At 48.4% G+C, this 18,402-nt stretch overlaps 2 protein-coding genes across 2 annotated transcripts; one reads left to right on the top strand and one right to left on the bottom strand.

Annotated features, from left to right (window-relative positions):
* Window positions 1-460: 460 nt before the first annotated feature.
* Window positions 461-7,427, bottom strand: LOC138614977 (high mobility group protein B3-like). Its single transcript, XM_069688606.1, has 5 exons — window positions 7,330-7,427; window positions 5,020-5,178; window positions 4,502-4,653; window positions 2,867-3,041; window positions 461-1,803 (listed from the first exon to the last, which is right to left on the bottom strand). Exons 2-5 carry the CDS (start codon window positions 5,167-5,169, stop codon window positions 1,678-1,680), a joined length of 603 nt encoding a protein of 200 aa, XP_069544707.1. The 5' UTR covers window positions 5,170-5,178; window positions 7,330-7,427; the 3' UTR covers window positions 461-1,677.
* A 1,891-nt stretch (window positions 7,428-9,318) lies between these two features.
* ctc1 (CTS telomere maintenance complex component 1) lies at window positions 9,319-15,006 on the top strand (the record flags this gene model as incomplete). Its single annotated transcript, XM_069688605.1, has 17 exons — window positions 9,319-9,485; window positions 9,809-9,905; window positions 10,342-10,423; window positions 10,512-10,734; window positions 10,842-11,077; window positions 11,144-11,273; window positions 11,621-11,935; window positions 12,016-12,138; window positions 12,261-12,490; window positions 12,585-12,720; window positions 12,806-13,008; window positions 13,120-13,289; window positions 13,416-13,530; window positions 13,780-14,308; window positions 14,467-14,604; window positions 14,686-14,738; window positions 14,812-15,006. Coding segments are annotated over exons 1-17 (3,026 nt in total), but the record flags the coding sequence as incomplete, so codon positions are not given.
* Between the last annotated feature and the right edge of the window lie 3,396 nt (window positions 15,007-18,402).

Consider the following 18,402-nt stretch of genomic DNA (forward strand, 5'->3'; position numbering starts at 1 on the left):
AGGCAACACACACATTGTTCTCACACACTCTGTTGTCCTGTGTGTGTGTTCCAGAGCGACCTGCCCGTCAGAAACAGATGAACATCGTCAGTCACCTCCTCCAACAGCTGAAGCTCACTTTGGTCATGTGACCTGGCTACAGGTGATGTCACAGGTCCTACCTGGCTGAGTCCACATCTGACTTTCTACGTCTTTAATAACTAACCGTCCTGTAGTCTACGTCTTTAATAACTAACCGTGCTGAAGTCTACGTCTTTAATAACTAACCGTCCTGAAGTCTACGTCTTTAATAACTAACCGTGCTGAAGTCTACGTCTTTAATAACTAACCGTCCTGTAGTCTACGTCTTTAATAACTAACCGTCCTGTAGTCTACGTCTTTAATAACTAACCGTGCTGAAGTCTACGTCTTTAATAACTAACCGTCCTGAAGTCTACGTCTTTAATAACTAACCGTCCTGTAGTCTACGTCTTTAATAACTAACCGTCCTGTAGTCTACGTCTTTAATAACTAACCGTCCTGAAGTCTACGTCTTTAATAACTAACCGTGCTGAAGTCTACGTCTTTAATAACTAACCGTCCTGAAGTCTACGTCTTTAATAACTAACCGTGCTGAAGTCTACGTCTTTAATAACTAACCGTCCTGAAGTCTACGTCTTTAATAACTAACCGTCCTGAAGTCTACGTCTTTAATAACTAACCGTGCTGAAGTCTACGTCTTTAATAACTAACCGTCCTGTAGTCTACGTCTTTAATAACTAACCGTCCTGTAGTCTACGTCTTTAATAACTAACCGTTCTGAAGTCTACGTCTTTAATAACTAACCGTCCTGTAGTCTACGTCTTTAATAACTAACCGTCCTGAAGTCTACGTCTTTAATAACTAACCGTCCTGAAGTCTACGTCTTTAATAACTAACCGTCCTGTAGTCTACGTCTTTAATAACTAACCGTCCTGTAGTCTACGTCTTTAATAACTAACCGTTCTGAAGTCTACGTCTTTAATAACTAATAATGATAACCGTCCTGTAGTCTACGTCTTTAACGACTTCAGGACGGTTAGTCTACGTCTTTAATAACTAACTGTGCTGTCGTCTACGTCGGTCACTAGTGACCTGTGACTCCGGTGAAGCTGCTACTTTCTGAGTTGAGTCTTCAACATCTACCTGCGCTGCAGACAGCCAGCTGAACTGAGACTCACCTGAGATACAGGTGATCTGTTGTTGTTGTTGTTGTGTAGTAACTCCATATAAAATCAACAACACAAAGCTGAGGAGCAGAAGCTGCCTGAGGACGAACACGTCTGATTTAACGTGACACATCGGTGACTGTTAAAAACCATTGCAGCTTCCTGTCCCTCCCTGTTACTACGCAGACCCAAAGCAGCTGCCCTGATTGGCTGGTAGCTGACTTACCTTCAGCCTCACCTGTCTGTCTCTGGTCTTCCTCTTATGTCCCTACAATCAGCAGCAGGACGTCTCCGTGTCCTCTCAGGTGGACCTTAGTGTCTGTAACGGGACGGTGTTCGGAGACGTGCGCTGACATGTGACAGGACGCAGCTCCGTCTGTTTCTAACCTGGACGCACCTGCTGTGAAGCCCCGCCCCCTCCTGTCCACTCTGAAACACACACACCTACCTGTCTCTCTCTCTCACACACACTCTCAGCTGCAGCTGGTCTCTACTCGTCGTCATCCTCCTCGTCATCTTCGTCTTCCCCTTCGTCATCCTCCTCTTCCTCTCCTCCCTGAGCTGAGGATCCGGGGTTCCTGGCGTACGTGCCTCCGCCGCGGTACGCCACCATGTCCTGACACGCAGACAGGAAACAGTTAGGACAGGTCACAGGTCACTGCACATGCTCAGTAGAGTCCGTAAGATGAAGACTCATCTTTGTCCTGTTATAAACAGGAGGAGGATGATCGAACGGTTCCTGAATGCAGCACCGTGATGCAAAGAACAAGCAGGTGGGTTTTCTTTGTGTCACCATGAATCGGTCCCCCGGAGTCCGACTGTCAACACAGAGTTCTGCTGGACCTTCAGAGGTTCTGTTCTTGTTGGACTTCAGCTTTCTAGTCTTCAGGTCAGTCTGGCTTTTCTGCTTCCTGTTTGATTTTGAAATGACTCACCTCTTGTGTCTGTCTTGTCTCACTTCCTGTCCTTTGCATTATTGTTGGCCCCGCCCCCTGATTAGTTTCACCTGTCCCTCATTGTCCTTCCCTCCCTGTATTTTAGTCTGTGAGCTCTTCTTCTTCCCTCTTTGTCACTTTGTTTCAGTTTCCTGTCTGTTGAAACCCAGAGAACACAAACCACCTGAACAGTGGCGCCATGGCAACGGGGTTCTCCAACATGTTATTGATCCTGCCTGATGAAGGTTATTGATCCTCTCTGTGTATCACTGTGCTGCTTTCAGGAACTCTGAATTTACTAATCAACACTTGTAGAGATCAAAGTCCTGAGAGCTCACGTTGTTGTCTGTCTGTCTGTCTGTCTGTGTGTCCTGTCTGTCTGTCTGTGTGTGTCCTGTCTGTCTGTCTGTGTGTCCTGTCTGTCTGTCTGTGTGTGTCCTGTCTGTCTCCGTGTGTCTGTCTGTCTGTCTGTCCGTGTGTCCTGTCTGTGTGTGTGTCCTGTCTGTCTGTCTGTGTGTGTCCTGTCTGTCTGTCTGTGTGTGTCCTGTCTGTGTGTGTGTCCTGTCTGTCTGTCTGTGTGTGTCCTGTCTGTGTGTGTGTCTGTCTGTCTGTCTGTCTGTGTGTGTCCTGCCTGCCTGCCTGCCTGTCTGTCTGCCTGCCTGCCTGTCTGTCTGTCTGTGTGTGTCCTGTCTGCCTGTCTGTCTGTCTGTCTGTGTGTCCGTTCTGTCTGTCTCCGTGTCTCACCCGGTCATATTTCTCCCGGAGTTTCTGGGCCTTCTCTTCGTACGGCAGCTTCTCAGACTGAGACAGTTTGCTCCACATCTCTCCGAGCTTCTTAGCACAGTCTCCTATAGACAGACCAGGAAACTGCTGCTTCACACTGGGACGGTACTCACTGCAGAAGACGAAGAACGCAGACCTGCAGGGGACACAGAGACGGGTTAGAGCAGTGGTTCTTAACCTGGGTTCGATCGAACCCCAGGGGTTCACTCTCAGGGGTTCAATGAATCACTCTCAGGGGTTCAATGAATCACTCTCAGGGGTTCAATGAATCACTCTCAGGGGTTCAATGAATCACTCTCAGGGGTTCAATGAATCACTCTCAGGGGTTCCATGAATCACACTGCGGTGAAGTGAGCCGCCGCTTTAAAAATTAATGACCGTCTATTCCTTAAGGTGCGTTCACACCGAGCGCCCCGTTCGATGTGAACGCAGCATAACGGTACGGTGGCGTGGGTAGCCCTACGGTGGCGTGGGTAGCCCTACGGTGGCGTGGGTAGCCCTACGATGGCTTGGGTAGCCCAAAAAGCACGGAGAAAGCTAAAACTTATGCTGCGTTCACACCGAACGGTGGAGGCGCTCGATGTGCTACGGCAATTCAGCCCACGGTGGTATTATTCGTGCCCAAAAGCACGGAGAAAGCTAAAACTTATGCTGCGTTCACACCGAACGGGGCGCTCGATGTGCTGCGCTTGGCCATCACTGGCTGCAGCTGATCACGCCACATTGCGCTCTGTTGTTGTTCGCCATTTGTGATTTTCAATCCCTTCATACTAACATGTCGAGCAAAAAAAGAAAGTGGTTGGACGAATACGTACAATATGGATTCACGTGTAAAGAGGAACGTGATGGGAGTCTGAACTTGTATCTGAAAGGCAACAGCAAAAGTCACATTGATTTGCAGTAAATATTCACTGAGTTATGATTTTGTGTGAAATTCATGTTTTGTTGGTTTTGTTCTTTGCACAGTGATTTTGTGTGCAACTGATGCATGGTTCATTTTGTGCACTAATAAAATATATACCTATGTTTTGAAGAAATCATATTTTATTTTTCCAATTACGAAGGGTTCGGTGAATGCACTGATGAAGCTCGCAGGGTTCAGTACCTCCAATAAGGTTCAGAACCACTGGGTTAGAGGGTTTCCTCTGATCAGTCAAACAAACATCATCTGATCAAATTATACTTGAACACACTGATCTGTTCTGTGTGTGAACCAGTGAGACCCTGGTGGACCATGATGGACCCTGGTGGACCATGATAGACCATGATGGACCCTGGTGGACCATGATAGACAATGATGGACCCTGGTGGACCATGATGGACCCTGGTGGACCATGATAGACCATGATGGACCCTGGTGGACCATGATAGACAATGATGGACCCTGGTGGACCATGATGGACTCTGGTGGACCCTGGTGGACCATGATAGACCATGATGGACCCTGGTGGACCCTGGTGGACCATGATGGACCATGGTGGACCATGGTGGACCCTGGTGGACCATGATGGACCATGATGGACCATGATGGACCATGATGGACCCTGGTGGACCCTGGTGGACATGTAGGTACATGTATGGACATGGAGAACTTACGGCGGTCTTTTGGGAGCGTTGGGGTCTTTCCTCTTGCGGCCCCTCTTCCCGAAGCCCTTGGGTGGGACGTAGTCTCTCATCTCTCGGTTGTAGCGCACCTTGTCGGCCTTGGCCATGTCCTCGAAGCACTTCTTATCACTGGGGGTCAGACCCTGAGGACAGAGGACAGACACTCAGACAGCAGGTGACCTTTAACCCCCTGACCTCAGATCACAGACTGAAACACCATTTTCATCACCACCACCACCACCTTCACGATCATCACCACCATCTTCATCACCACCACCACCATCATCATCATCACCACCACCACCATCATCTTCATCATCACCACCACCACCATCATCTTCATCATCACCACCATCATCATCACCACCACCACCACCATCATCATCTTCATCACCACCACCACCGCCACCACCATCATCTTCATCACCACCACCACCACCATCATCTTCATCACCACCACCACCATCATCACCAGACCTTGGACCTGGTCTACAGTCCACCTGTCTCACCTTCCATCTCTCGGAGCACTTCTTGGAGAACTCAGCGAAGTTCACCGACTGCTCTGGGTTCTTCTTGCGATGTTCCTCTCGACACGTCTGGACGAAGAAGGCGTACGCCGATGTCTTCCCCTTCGGCTTGTTCACGTCTTTTCGCATCATGGTGGCGGCCTGATGAAGAGGAGGGCGAGTTAGTCGTGACAGAAACTCAATTTAAAACCTCCAACAGAAACGGTCCTCACATCTCCGTGTAGACGGAATGATGGATAATAGATAGATAGATAATAGATGTATAGATAATAGATATATATAATAATAGATAATAGATATATAATATAGATAATAATAGATAATAGATATATAATAATAGATAATAGATGTATAGATAATAGATATATAATAATAGATAATAGATGTATAGATAATAGATAGATATATAATAATAGATAATAGATGTATAGATAATAGATATATATATATAATAGATATATAGATAGATAATATAGATAGATATATAATAGATAGAAAGATATATAATAATAGATATATAATAATAGATAATAGATGTATAGATAATAGATATATAGATGTATAATAGATAGATATATGATAATAGATGTATAGATAGATGATAGATGTATAGATAATAGATAGATATATGATAATAGATAACAGATGTATAGAGATAGATGTATAGATATATGAAAATAGATAACAGATGTATAGATAGATAATAGATAGATGATAAATGTATAGATAATAGATATATAGATATGATAATAGATATATGATAATAGATATATAGATAGATATATGATAATAGATGTATAGATAGATATATGATAATAGATCTATGATAATAGATATATAGATGATAATAGCTGTATAGATAGATATATGATAATAGATATATAATAATAGATATATAATAGATAGATATATGATAATAGATATATAATAGATAGATATATGATAATAGATATATATATAATAAATATATAATATAGATATATGATAATAGATAGATATATGATAATAGATAGATATATGATAATAGATATATAATAAATATATAATATAGATATATGATAATAGATACTTTATTAATCCACAAGGGGAAATTTAGTAAATGTCTCATTTTGCATGAAGTTCAGTGTGATCACCTGAAGGAGCAGCAGGTGTCACAAACACCTGGAAACATTGATCAATAACCAACAGCTGATGATCAGTGATGTGTTCAGATCAATATGTGGACCACCTGAACACGGATCAATGAAAACTCAGTCATTGATCCGTGATGAGTTCTTCACATGAATTAAATCGGTGTGTTTTGGGTGGATTGACCTTTAAACTGCGTCTTGTTTTTGTTCCGATTGTAACATTTTAAATGTTTTTTATGAAACTGTTTTGGGGGTAAAGGCCGCCGGCTCTCTCCGCGCCTCCTCGGACGGAGGTCCGGCGCGTCCCGGTGAAGCAGCGGCTCCTCCGCGGGCTGACTGAGGCTGATGCTGAACAACAAAGAGACCAGGGATGGGATCCATTTTCTCTGCCGGGGAGCTCGGAGGCCCGCAGACCCGGGCGGCACCCTCTTAGTTCGGGTGCAGTACGGGCCGTGCCACCGGAGCCCGGCTCCTCCTCTCCGCCGGTGAGTGGAGGTCAGTGAGTCGTGGAGGAGAAAGCCGCCGCTTCACGGAGGTGTCGGGCTGCTGCAGTTAGCCTCGCCGTGCTAACAGAACAATGGGCCACCATTTGCTTCCCGCCCTCTGCGGAGCTAGCCGCCCCATCCCCCTTCACTAGCAGCGGGCTAACCGGCTAGCAGGCGCAGAAACACGTCTGACCTGCAGAGACGGTTTAATAACGACACAAGACTTCCTGGAGTTTACGGGCTTTATTTTACCGCAGCGGCGTTTTGGCGCCAAACGAGCGCGTCTGCAATGGAAACATGGAGTCAGGACAACATCTGCGCATTTTGAACGAGGGGCTCCGGCTATGCCCCGGAGAGGTCTGCGGTGTATTGACGGGACGAGGCTATTTCCTGGCATTCATACTCCGAAATGGGCGTTTCGTGTTTACAACAACAGTCGGGATCAGTCCCCGGAGCGCAACACGGAGGCTGCGGAGAGACAACGGCTCCCACCGCCGCCTCGTTCTGACCGCCACAGCGGCCATTTTAGTCCTTTTCCAGCCTCATTCATTAAACCTTTCACCGCCGGTTCCGAGGGGAAGAAACACCCGGCAAACCAAAGCCAGTTCATTTTTCGAGGTTAAAACACACTAATCTGACCCCAGTCCCACCATGCGAGGACGGCCAGGGGTACTCACTCTTCAGGAGGGCCGGCTACAGGTGAAGCAGACTGGGACCGGGTCTCGGCTCTGACGGTTCTCGGGCTTCTTGTTGTTGTTTGGGGGCTGAAACTGCGACTGCAGCCGTTGGTTCACTTTCAAACTGGGTCGAGCTCGAGCCCGGCCCCGCCCCCGGCCCCGCCCATGGCCCCGCCCCCGTTGGTCTTTCCTATTCAGAGGGCGGGAACATGGCGGGCCAACTTGGGCGGAGATCGTCTCGATACTCGCCTGTGATTGGTTGAAGGGACCGCAAGTCAAAGCCGTCCCGCCACGGTTCCGCCCACCCGGCGCCGCCACCAGGGCGGGAATTCTACACTTACAACAGGGTGTGGCCAGCTGGTATACCTGCACGTGATTGGATAGAATCTGTGTATGTCAAGTTTACTGACCAATCGGTGAAGAGGTGGAGGAGGGGCGACAGAGCAGCGGAGGGATGAAGAAGGACGTTGTGTAAGAGAAGTGTTTTTGTATGATGTGACTGAATTATCACTATAATCATCGATTACATGAATCAATCAGCTGGAAATCAATCAGCAAATATTTCATGGTCAATAAAACGTTTCAGTTGAATTCTGTTGAAAACATTTGTGTTGGTCTTGCAGCATCAGACGAACTGTTTCATCAACATGAAGTCTAAAACAGACGATCCCATTTCCAGACTCAGAGATCAGCAGCAGCTTAATTTACTGATGAAGACAGACAGGTTTTATAATCAGAACACAGCACCTGTTGAAGTGATCCGTTTGGATCAGAACCAGGAGGATCCGTGTTGTCGAAACATGAGAAGAACATGTTGATGCATGACAGAAGAACAAACAAACATGTTCAGTGACACAAACACACTCAGCAGATTTAACACGTCCTGTTCTGTTTGTTGTTGTTGTTGTTGTTTACATTGTGTACTTATCTAAAGTCTTGTTTTCTGATTTCAGTCAGAAATGTTTCGCAATAAAAGCCTGGTTAAGATATGAGGAGTTTCTGGCTGCTGAATCGTGAAGGGCTTTTAATTTGAAAGAGACAGGAAGTTAACTTGAAGGGGCGGATCAAAAGAACTGCAGGTATTTGGTAGAAAAGGGGCGGAGCCTCGATGAGACTGGGCTGTCCTCCAGATGGAAGATGTTCTGAGGACAAATCATCCCAACGTCTCTGTTCTCCTCTCGGAGAACCGGGTTCTCCCTGCAAGACGTTCCACTGCTCCTCATCTCATCAGTCTTCGCACCTGTTCATGTCTCTGTCCTCTGAGACAGACATCCTTCTGACAGGACAGTTGGAGGCCTTTGATCTGTGATGAAGCTGCTTCATGTGTCCATCAGAAACGTGGACAGGTGAGAGACAGGGACAGGTGTGAGACAGGGACAGATGTGCGACAGGGACAGGTGAGAGACATGGACAGGTGTGAGACAGGGATAGGTGAGAGACAGGGAGAGATGTGCGACGGACAGGTGAGAGACATGGACAGGTGTGAGAAAGGGACAGGTGAGATACATGGACAGGTGTGAGACAGGGACAGGTGAGAGACAGGGACAGGTGAGAGACATGGACAGGTGTTAGACAGGGACAAGTGAGAGACGGACAGGTGAGAGACAGGGACAGATGTGAGACAGGGACAGGTGAGAGACATGGACAGGTGTGAGACAGGGACAAGTGAGAGACAGGGACAGGTGTGAGACAGGGACAGGTGAGAGACAGGGACAGATGTGAGACAGGGACAGGTGAGAGACAGGGACAGGTGTGAGGCAGGGACAGGTGAGAGACATGGACAGGTGTGAGACAGGGACAGGTGAGAGATAGGGACAGGTGTCTCTGATGTGGTCTGATGCAGGTCAGGATCACGGTGAACTGTACTGATTGATTTTACTCATCGATCTTTAATTCGGAGCACCTCCTCAGTCCGACAGCAGGGGGCGCGCTGCAGCTGCGACCTCCCAGTAAAGACGAAGCAGAAGAAGCAGCAGCAACAGTAGCAGCAGAAGAAGAAGAAGCAGAAGAAGAACGAGGTTCCTACAGGAAGCAGTTTGAAGAGTTTCAGCGGGACCTCCAGAGGATCAGGCACCCGGACTAAAACTAAACCGGACCCGGAGGACATGGACCCCCTGCAGCGGTTCCTGGCCCGGTTCGCGCCCAGCTCCGAGGCCGTCAGTAAACTCCCGCTCTTCAGTGTAGCCGCGACATCAGTGCAGGAAGTCCGATCAGAAATGTTCCGATTTAACGTGTTTTGAGGTGTGAGCGGGGACAGAGACCCGACAGGAGGACACCTGAGGCGGGTCCACACGGACACAGGTGTCCTCTTCAGTCCGGCTCACGTGTCTTCCACGTGCCGCCGCAGGCTGCAGCGTTATCACAACATAAAGTGAAGTTCCTGACACACGTGTCTAATGTTTTGAGTTCCAGCGGCTCGTCATGTGATAGATATGTTTGACTTCATTGATCACTGATCACTCACTTTGATCTGCTGCAGGAGTCAGCGTGGCTGAAGAACATCTTCAACTTCATCACTCAACACCTGACAGACCTGAGCTGTGGCCCCGCCCATCCTGCTGACGGCTTATTGACAGGTCAGTCATCCAATCAGATGATAATACGTCTTTAATCACAGATCTTCTGTTGGTTCTTTAATTAAATAAACATTTTATTTCTCAGTGAAACAGAACAGAGATCCTCAATATTTGTTGTTGTTGATGTGTTTGTTACCATCTTTGCTTATGTCCTTGTTGCTTGTATGTGTTGTTGTTTATGTGTGTGTTGTGTTTCAGCTGTGTGTTGTTGTTGTTGTTGTTTGTGTGTTGTTGTGTTTCAGCTGTGTGTTGTTGTTGTTTATGTGTGTTGTTGTGTTTCAGCTGTGTTGTTGTTTGTGTTTCAGGTGTGTGTGTTGTTGTGTTTTAGGTGTGTGTTTTGTGTTTCAGGTGTGTGTGTTGTTGTGTTTTAGGTGTGTGTTGTTGTGTTTCAGGTGTGTGTGTTGTTGTGTTTCAGGTGTGTGTTGTTGTGTTTCAGGTGTGTGTCAGCTCAGTGTGTGTGCAGTGCAGAAGATCCAGGAGAAGATGTGTGTCACACACAGTTTACCTGTCAGCTACAGGTACACCTGCACACCTGCTGACATCATCACAGTCACAGATCACACTACATGACGTCACGGTCATACGTGTCCTGCTGTCTGTCCACAGGCTGCTGTCTGTCTCCCAGCTCGTCTCCCAGCAGCACCTGGCCTGCGTCAGTAACCTGTCCTGGAGCACCAATCAGCAGCGAGCGTGGGAGAGGGAGGCGGAGCTCTCTCTGCCTGGACAGCGGGCCCTGCAGCGGGTCAACCTGCTGCTGATTGGCTGTCTGACAGAGGGGCGGGGCGGAGAGTGGAGGCTGACGGACAGCAGCGGCAGCGTCAGGTGTGAGGTGGGTCACAGAGTGTGAGTGACATGATACTCACTGAAAAGTTCCCCTGTCTGTCTCTCACCTGTCTCTGTCTTACCTGTCTCTGTCTCACCTGTCTGTCTCTACAGTGCCTGTCTCCCTGTCCTTCATGGCTCAATCATCCCGTCTTCCTGCCTCACTGGAACTACATCCCCCATGATGCCTCGGGGCTGCTCAGGGAGGCTGGAGGCTGCGTGGAGCTGATTGGCTCTCCTGTGCTGCTGTGTCTGTGTCCTGAGCAGGGATTGGCTGCCGGTGCTGCAGGAGGGGCGGGGCTTGGCAGAGCGGTGGGAGTCAGAGCGGCTGCAGGGTTACTGAACAACAGGTGGGCCACGTGACCTCTGACCTCCGACTGTGTGTGAGCTGCGTCTGATCTGTCTGTCCATCCCAGGGTCAAAGGTCAGCGGGTGTCGGTGTCCGGGCAGGTGGGCTCGGTGTGCCCTCTGCTGGTGGTCGCAGGAACAACCTTCTTCTGCTTCACACTGAGGGACGGATCACACACACTGGTGGTCCTCGTCAAGGTAGGACACACACCGGAGAGGGGGGGGGGTTTCTGACCTGTCTGTCTGTCTCTGACCTGTCTGTCTCTCTGACCTGTCTGTCTCTGTCTGTCTGTCTGTCTGTCTCTGTCTCTCTGTCTGTCTGTCTCTGTGTGTCTGTCTCTCTGTCTATCTGTGTCTCTGTCTCTCTCTGTCTGTCTGTCTGTCTGTCTATCTATCTCTGTCTGTCTGTCTGTCTCTGTCTCTCTGTCTGTCTCTCTGTCAGTCTGTGTCTGTCTCTGTCTGTCTTTCTCTGTCTGTCTGTCTGTCTCCGTGTCTCTGTCTGTCTCTCTGTCTCTCTCTCTCTGTCTGTCTCTGTGTGTCTGCAGGACGTCAGCAGGCTCAGCTGGTCTCGGTGTGTGTGTGTTGGTCAGAGTGTGTGTGTGACGGCTCTGCGTGTGTGTGTCCTGCGAGGCTGGCGAGGAAACAACATCCTGTGTGTGACGGAGCGCTCAGAGATACACACCAACTACACACTGACACAGGAACACACACACACTCCTGAAGACACACACTCACAACCGGACACGCCCCTGCTGATGATGTCACATGCTGATGATGAGGACTGTGAGGAGGCGGAGCCTGAGGGGTACGTCATCCAATCAGGTGTGAGGCTGAAGGAGTCCAGAGTCATTAGTTACCAGGTGAGGGGACTCTGAGCTCTGATTGGCTGTCAGCATTTTGTATTTACTGTGTGCTAAGCCCCGCCCCTCTCCTCTGATAGGGCACAGTGACTGAGGTGGTGAGTGAAGGGGCGGGGCTGTACGTGCTTGACGGAAAAGTGGGTCTGTGTCTGGCCTACCAGCCGGCGTTGGGGCGGAGCCTGAGAGCAGGAGACCAGGTGGAGGTGAGTCGGTCAGAGCTCCAGTGATCTGTGATTGATCTGTGATTGGTCTGTGATTGATCTGTGATTGGTCTGTGATTGGTCTGTCCTGTGATTAATAATGTTTTGTTGATCATCCTCTGCAGCTGCATCATGTCCACTTCCTGTTCCGGCCCTGTCCCGACTTCCCTCCCAGCATGCTTTGCGCCTGCCTGCGCTCCAGCCTGAGGGTCACGGCCTTCAGCAGGGTGGGCGGGGCTCCGCGCTCCCCCCGCTGTCCAGGTGACGGAGCGTTGCCACGGTTACTACTGCAGACAAACAGGGGCGTGTCCGAGTACCTGTGGGCGTGTCATCTGAGCTCGCAGCTCTCGCACAGGTGAGGGCATCCCACCTGTCTCCTCGTCTGTGATTGGACACTGTCCTGCCCGTCTGATTGGCTGAAGACGTGTGTCTCTCTGTCCCCGTCTCAGCCTGGTCCCCAGCCTGCAGTGTGTGTGTGTGTTGTCCTGGAGACTGATGGAGATGCTGAGGACACAACGAGGACGGGGACGGAGAGACATCTACTCAGAGATGTTGGACAAACTCCACACCTGTCCTCTGACACAGGTAGACATCCACACCTGTCACTGTCCCCTACTGCTCTGAGTCCTTCATGTCCTCTGAGTCCTTCATGTCCTCTGTGTCCCTGCAGTACTCGGTGGATGCGTCTGTCCATCAGGTCCTCAGTGTCTCGGAGCTCCTTGGGTTCCTGCAGGTGGACTGCTGGTCTTCGGTGTCTCTGAGGTCTCTTCTGTCCCCTGATGGATCCGGTCTGACCAGGTCCCAGATCAACTCGTCCCTGTCCTGGTCCTGCAGGACTGCGTCCTCTGACATGGGGACAGGAGACGGTGTCAGGTGACACAGACGTGTGACATGTAAAGTGTGCCCTGTGTGCTGCCCTGCAGGCGGCGCCCCCTGCTGGTCACAGAGTGGTGTGTTAAGTGTGCCCTGTGTGCTGCCCTGCAGGCGGCGCCCCCTGCTGCTGGTCGGCGTGTTGCAGCTTCCATCTCACAGGTCAGAGTTCAGACACACTCTGCAGCTCACAGACGCCACGGGGGGAGTGGCCTGTGTCGTCACGGAAACCAGCCAGGAGGATGAGGGAGGTCAGAGGGCGTCCTTCAACACCGCCTGGATAGGTACACACACACACACACACACACACACACACACACACACACACACACACACACACACACACACACACACACACACACACACACACAGGTCACAGACTGCAGTCTAAAATAACGTGTGTGTTGCAGGTTGTCTGGTGTGTGTCCTGCAGTTCACCATGGTAATGGAGAGATTCCTTCAATCAGATTTCCCCTCCATCCAACACCTGGACCAGGACAGGTTCATCACACACAAACACTGCAGGTACACACACACACACACGCGCACGCAAGCACGCACGCACGCACGCACGCACACACACACACACACACACACACACACACACACTCTCACTCACACGCACACTCACACTCTCTCATGCACACACACACACACACACACTCACACTCTCTCACGCACACACACACACACACACACACACACACACACACACACACACACACACACACACACACACACACACACACCTTGTAATCTGTGTGTGTCTGACAGAGTTTACCTGCAGTTTTCTCTGGACCATGTCCACATTCTGAGTCCATCTGTCACCATGGCAACACATCTGCATCAAAAGGGGGAGGACTCAGGAGGTGATGTCACTGCGAGTAAAGAGACAGTAGAAGAAGAAGAGGAGGCCACAGGGAGGAAGAGAAGAAGAGAAGAAGAAGCAGATGTCTCTGCCTCCTCTGTTACCGTGACAACAGGCTCTGTGGGCGGCGGCCCCTGGCCCTGTGTCTCCATGGTGATCAGGGTAGAGCAGAAGGAGGGTGTGACTTGGAGGAACACGGGGGAGGGATTAAAGGAAGAAGAGGCGGGGCTGAGGATGAGCTTCTCGGTCCGAGCTACTGTGATTGGTCCAGTGGTCAGCTGGGGGCGGGACCCAAAAAACGAACCAATGACAGACCGAGAGGCAGAGAGAGAGGGCGGGGACAAGGTGGTGGTGCTGTTCACAGGTGTGTCCTGTCGATGGTTCCCCGTCCTCCAGCTGGGACGTTTCTACAGACTCATCGCTGCCAACACTCAGGTAGAGACACCTGTGATGATGTCACTGAGGGGAGGGGCCACAGAGGTGCGGGTCCGTCAGGTTAACGAAGTGAAACTATGTAAACTTAATTTAGAAGATAAACGAGATCTTAATGTGAAACTGCTGGCAGCTGATTGGTCCATGTGTCTGTCCATCAGGATCCAAGTGTTTTGATTGGCTGTAGAGTTTCTGGGCGGAGCGGGGTGGAGCTCCACACTGACTCCACCCTTCAGGTCAGATCTGATTGGAGGTTCCACACTTTGACACGCCCACTGCTGGTGCACACCTTCAGACAGGTAACAGGTGTTTGTGTCCCTGTGAGGACCTGTGCTGTTTATCTCCAGGACCCGGAGTGTGTTTAAACTGTGTCTCTGCAGGTTCAGCGTCTGTCTCCTGCTGTCCTGTCCGTCTCTGAGGTGGCTGACTGCAGGTAAACTGGTCAGTCGCCCCCTCTGGCTGTCGGAGGAACTGCAGCTTCCATGAACACTTCTCATCTGTTTCAGTTCAGAGCTGGTGAGTGTCCAGGGACTGGTGTCAGAACGGATCGGCCTGAGGGACAGGTCCTCCAAGTCAGGACACACACACACAGGTACACACACAGGTACACACACACACACACACACACACACACACACACACACACACACACACACACACACACACACACACTCACAAACAGGTACACACACACACACACAGGTACACTCACACACAGGTACGTGGTGCAGTGGTTAGCACTGTCGCCTCACAGCAAAAAGGTTCTGGGTTTGAATCCGGTCCTGGGCCTTTCTGTGCGGAGTTTGCATGTTCTCCCTGTGCTTGCGTGGGTTCTCTCCGGGTTCTCCGGCTTCCTCCCATCATCCAAAAACATGCACCTCAGGTCAGGTTACCTGGCGCCGCGCTAGTGGCAGCCTGCTGCAGCAGCTCCCCCTGAGAGCCCCCCTGAGAGCCCCCTGCTGTAGTGAAGACATTTCCCCTCGGGGATTAATAAAGTGTATAAAATCCACAAAAAAAAAAAATACACACACACAGACACACACACACACAGGTACGCACACTCACAAACAGGTACACACACACAGACACACACACACACACACAGGTACACACACACACAGGTACAGACACACTGTCAAGACTGTTTAACCTGTCATTTCATTTGTCTGTTTTCCCCCTTGACTGGAAGTCGGCTACGATTCTCCCCCTCTTTAAAAGAGGCTCTGGCTCTGACCCGAACTGCTACAGGCCGATTTCCATCTTGCCCTGTTTGGCCAAAGTCTTAGAGAAACTGGTACATAAACAACTAATTCACTTCATTGACTTAAATCATATTTTGTCTGACCTGCAGTCTGGGTTTAGGAAAGGCCACGGATGTACCACCGCTACACTAAAGGTCCTTGATGATGTCATCTCCGCCATGGACAACAAACAGACTTGTGTAGCTGCCTTTATAGATCTAGCCAAGGCTTTTGACTCGGTCAACCATAACATTCTCCTGCATAGACTTACCAGCATTGGCTTGTCCAGTAGATGTTGCAACTGGTTTGCTAGCTACTTGGCTGGTCGTGTCCAGCGGGTGAAGACCGAAAACATCATGTCTGAACCTCTTACCATCTCTAAAGGTGTGCCTCAAGGCTCCATCTTAGGCCCTATTTTGTTCTCCATTTATATTAACGATGTAGCCAAAGCTGCAGGAAATTCCAGGATTCATCTGTATGCTGATGATACCATCTTATATTCAGCTGGTCCTTCACTCCACTCTGCTGTATCCACTCTTCAACTAAGCCTCACCTCCATCCAACAGTCTTTCCACAACCTCCATCTGCTCCTCAACTCCAAAAAAACCAAATGTATGCTGTTTGACCGGAAAAACCTCATCATCCCCAGCCCCCCCAACATCTACAGTGCTGATGGCTCAGAGCTGGAGTTTGTCAGCTCCTACAAATACCTTGGCTTCTGGTTGGACTCATCTCTCTCATTTAATATACATATCAATAACCTTCTGGCTAAAGTCAAAGCTAGACTGGGTTTCCTGTATCGAAACAAGGCCTCCTTCACACACTCTGCCAAACTCACCCTTGTGAAAATGACCATCCTTCCTCTATTTGACTACGGCGATATAATTTATAAAATGGCATCTAAGACCACCCTCAGAAAACTGGACACACTCCACCACTCAGCAATCCGTTTTGCCACAGGTGCCCCCTTCACCACCCACCACTGTGATCTCTACAGACTGGTGGACTGGCCCTCCCTTCACACCAGGCGGCTACAACACTGGCTGCTCTTGGTCTACAAATCCCTTTTGGGAATGACCCCTCGCTACCTCTCAAATCTTCTGCACATCTCGGACAGCAATCGCCATTTAAGATCAAGTGACTTCATTAGGCTCATCATTCCAAAAGTCCGTACTGTGTTTGGTCATAACGCCTTTCATTTTGCCTCTGCAAATGACTGGAACTCACTTCAAAACACACTCAAACTAACAGCTCTCACCTCTCTCAACATGTTCAAACTAAAGCTGCAACAAATCATAGTTGACTGCTGTACCTGCTGACCAGCCCTTGCTTCTCTCTCTCTCTCTCTCTCTCTCTCTCTCTCTCTCTCTCTCTCTCTCTCTCTCTCTTTCTCTCATTTTTATAAAGAAAATCCAGTAATCTGCCTTTCTCATTTTATTTATTTATTTTTATTAATTGTATTGTTTATTTTGGTACATAGTGTTTATTCATTTACCCATGTTGTCTTTAGCCTTTTCCTCATGTGTTTGTTATACTGTTTTGTATCTGTGCTGTTTGTGTCACTGTGTGGACTGTGTTGACAGGTCATCATTGTAAATGAGAATTGGTTCTCAATTGATTTTACCTGGTTAAATAAAGGTCATATATATGTGTAAATATAGTTGTTATCGTACTACGGTCTAGTGTAAATAAAGTCGTTATCGTACTACGGTCTAGTGTAAATAAAGTCGTTATCGTACTACGGTCTAGTGTAAATAAAGTTGTTATCGTACTACGGTCTAGTGTAAATAAAGTCGTAAATAAAGTCGTACTACGGTCTAGTAAATAAAGTGTAAATAAAGTCGTGTCTAGTGTAATAAAGTCGTTATCGTACTACGGTCTAGTGTAAATAAAGTCGTTTCGTACTCGTTATCGTACTACGGTCGTACTACGGTCTGTGTAAATAAAGTCTAGTGTAAATAAAGTCGTTATCGTACGGTCTAGTGTAAATAAAGTCGTTATCGTACTACGGTCTAGTGTAAATAAAGTCGTTATCGTACTCGTACTACGGTCTAGTGTAAATAAAGTCGTTATCGTACTACGGTCTAGTGTAAATAAAGTCGTTGTCGTACTACGGTCTAGTGTAAATAAAGTCGTTATCGTACTACGGTCTAATGTAAATAAAGTCGTTATCGTACTACGGTCTAGTGTAAATAAAGTCTAGTGTAAATAAAGTCGTTACTACGGTCTAGTGTAAATAAAGTCGTTATCGTACTACGGTCTAATGTAAATAAAGTCGTTATCGTACTACGGTCTAGTGTAAATAAAGTCGTTATCGTACTACGGTCTAGTGTAAATAAAGTCGTTGTCGTACTACGGTCTAATGTAAATAAAGTCGTTATCGTACTACGGTCTAGTGTAAATAAAGTCGTTATCGTACTACGGTCTAGTGTAAATAAAGTCGTTATCGTACTACGGTCTAGTGTAAATAAAGTCGTTGTCGTACTACGGTCTAGTGTAAATAAAGTCGTTATCGTACTACGGTCTAGTGTAAATAAAGTCGTTACGGTCTAGTGTAAATAAAGTCGTTACTACGGTCTAGTGTAAATAAAGTCGTTATCGTACTACGGTCTAGTGTAAATAAAGTCGTTAACTACGGTCTAGTGTAAATAAAGTCGTTATCGTACTACGGTCTAGTGTAAATAAAGTCGTTATCGTACTACGGTCTAGTGTAAATAAAGTCGTTATCGTACTACGGTCTAGTGTAAATAAAGTCGTTATCGTACTACGGTCTAGTGTAAATAAAGTCGTTATCGTACTACGGTCTAGTCGTTATGTAAATAAAGTCGTTATCGTACTACGGTCTAGTGTAAATAA

The sequence above is a fragment of the Brachyistius frenatus genome, unplaced genomic scaffold, assembly GCF_029030835.1.
Source record: "Brachyistius frenatus isolate BFR_SWC_R1_liver_20210118 unplaced genomic scaffold, ASM2903083v1 Contig_647, whole genome shotgun sequence".
In the NCBI taxonomy this organism is placed as follows: domain Eukaryota; kingdom Metazoa; phylum Chordata; class Actinopteri; family Embiotocidae; genus Brachyistius; species Brachyistius frenatus.